General features: G+C 40.6%; 1 protein-coding gene across 1 annotated transcript; it reads left to right on the top strand.

Annotated features, from left to right (window-relative positions):
* Window positions 1–211: 211 nt before the first annotated feature.
* LOC119896369 (trace amine-associated receptor 13c-like) lies at window positions 212–1551 on the top strand. Its single transcript, XM_038709804.1, has 2 exons — window positions 212–384; window positions 735–1551. Exons 1-2 carry the CDS (start codon window positions 212–214, stop codon window positions 1549–1551), a joined length of 990 nt encoding a protein of 329 aa, XP_038565732.1.
* The last annotated feature ends 257 nt before the right edge of the window (window positions 1552–1808 follow it).

A 1808-nucleotide genomic window follows, 5' to 3' on the forward strand; every position in this document is an offset into this window, starting at 1 on the left:
CTTGTGGGATTTGATTTGCCAACACAGTGTGACAATATAACAAAATTTGAGAGAGAGAGAGAAGCGGGTTGCATATAAAATTATGGAAATTACAATGTGAGGTCAGAGTGAGGAAGAAAAAACACTGACAGAAAGAGGAGGGGAGGAATCAAGAGAATGTGAGAGAGGTAAGTCAGTTGCCAGAGCTCCAGCTATCGGCAGATCTCTGCAGATGGAGGTTGAAGATGGAGCGGAGCTCTGCTTTCCACAACTCCTAAACAGTTCCTGCAGGAAGCCCACATCTCCTTGTTCTGAAGTTGTGCTCCTTCACATTGTGCTGTCCTCCATCTCTCTGCTCACTGTGGCTCTCAACCTGCTTGTCATCATCTCAGTCTCCCACTTCAGGTATAGATTAGCATCTCAGCTTCTCTCTACATTTTCTGTAATTTAAAAATGTGAACAGTTACTGTAGATTTAGAACTGAATAATGTTGACACTATAATTCTCCTCTGCTGACTGTTTTTGAACAAAAAATGTGAAATGTCTGACTTAACACCAGAGACTGCGGTTCATGTCCTGTCTCTCACCCATCATCAACATTGATTTTTATCCACCGTGACCTCAACCAAGTGCTTATAATTGTCTGTATTTAACCATGTGGTAACAATAAATGTTTTTTCTTTTAATAGCTGTTTGGTTGTTGTCATTTAGATATGAGAACTTGTTGGTTTAATGATACTTTTCTTCTGCTCCAGACAGCTCCACACTTCCACCAACATCCTCCTCGTCTCTCTGGCTGTCTCAGACTTTCTCGTGGGCCTCCTGCTGATGCCGGGAGAAATACTCAGAAAAACAGCCTGCTGGTTTCTTGGTGACCTCATGTGTTCACTGTATAATTATGTGTCCTTCATCATTACCTCTTCCTCAGTAGGAGACATGGTGCTCATATCAGTCGACCGATATGTTGCTATTTGTGACCCTCTGCATTATACCACCAGAATCACTGTGAGAAGAGTTAAACTCTGTGTTTGTCTGTGTTGGTTCTGTTCTGTTTTATACAGCAGTCTCTTTGTAAAAAATGACCTGACTCAACCAGGCAGGTATAATTCCTGCTACGGAGAGTGTGTGATTGTAGTTGACCAAATCGCAGGAGCAGTTGACCTTGTTATGACCTTTATTGTTCCAGTTTCTCTCATCATCGTTCTGTATATGAGAGTGTTTGTAGTGGCTGTGTCTCAGGCTCGTGCCATGCGCTCTCACATCACAGCTGTCACACTCCAACGTTCAGTGACTCTAACAGCAAAGAAATCTGAGCTGAAAGCAGCCAGGACTCTTGGTGTTCTTGTAGTTGTGTTCCTAATATGTTTCTGTCCATATTACTGTGTGTCTCTTGCAGGGGACAGCTTGCTCAATGCTTCTTCTGGATCGTTTGTGCTCTATTTGTTCTATTTTAACTCATGTCTAAATCCTGTGATTTATGCCATGTTCTACCCCTGGTTTAGAAAATCAGTTAAACTCATTGTTACTCTGCAGATACTGCAACCTGGCTCCTGTGCAACCAAAATGTTATAGAGACTGAAATGAGATCTGCTCTACGAAAGGTTTTCTATGAATTCATTTTATGTAGATGGAAAGTGAAATTATTTTCTTCTCTCTATGTACAGTATGGAAAACTTCTGTTAAGGATTATAGTTAATGGCTCATTTCTGAAAAATATATATATTATTAGACAATGGATAGCAGTTTTACTAGATAGAAACTGAAAACTAAACAATGGGATTATATTTCCTATATCAACACAGATGTGACAGGGGAGATAAATCAAGCCT

This window comes from Micropterus salmoides, unplaced genomic scaffold (genome assembly GCF_014851395.1).
Source record: "Micropterus salmoides isolate LMB-PRFRI ecotype aquatic unplaced genomic scaffold, ASM1485139v1 Ms_hic_scaffold_971, whole genome shotgun sequence".
NCBI classification, from domain to species: domain Eukaryota; kingdom Metazoa; phylum Chordata; class Actinopteri; order Centrarchiformes; family Centrarchidae; genus Micropterus; species Micropterus salmoides.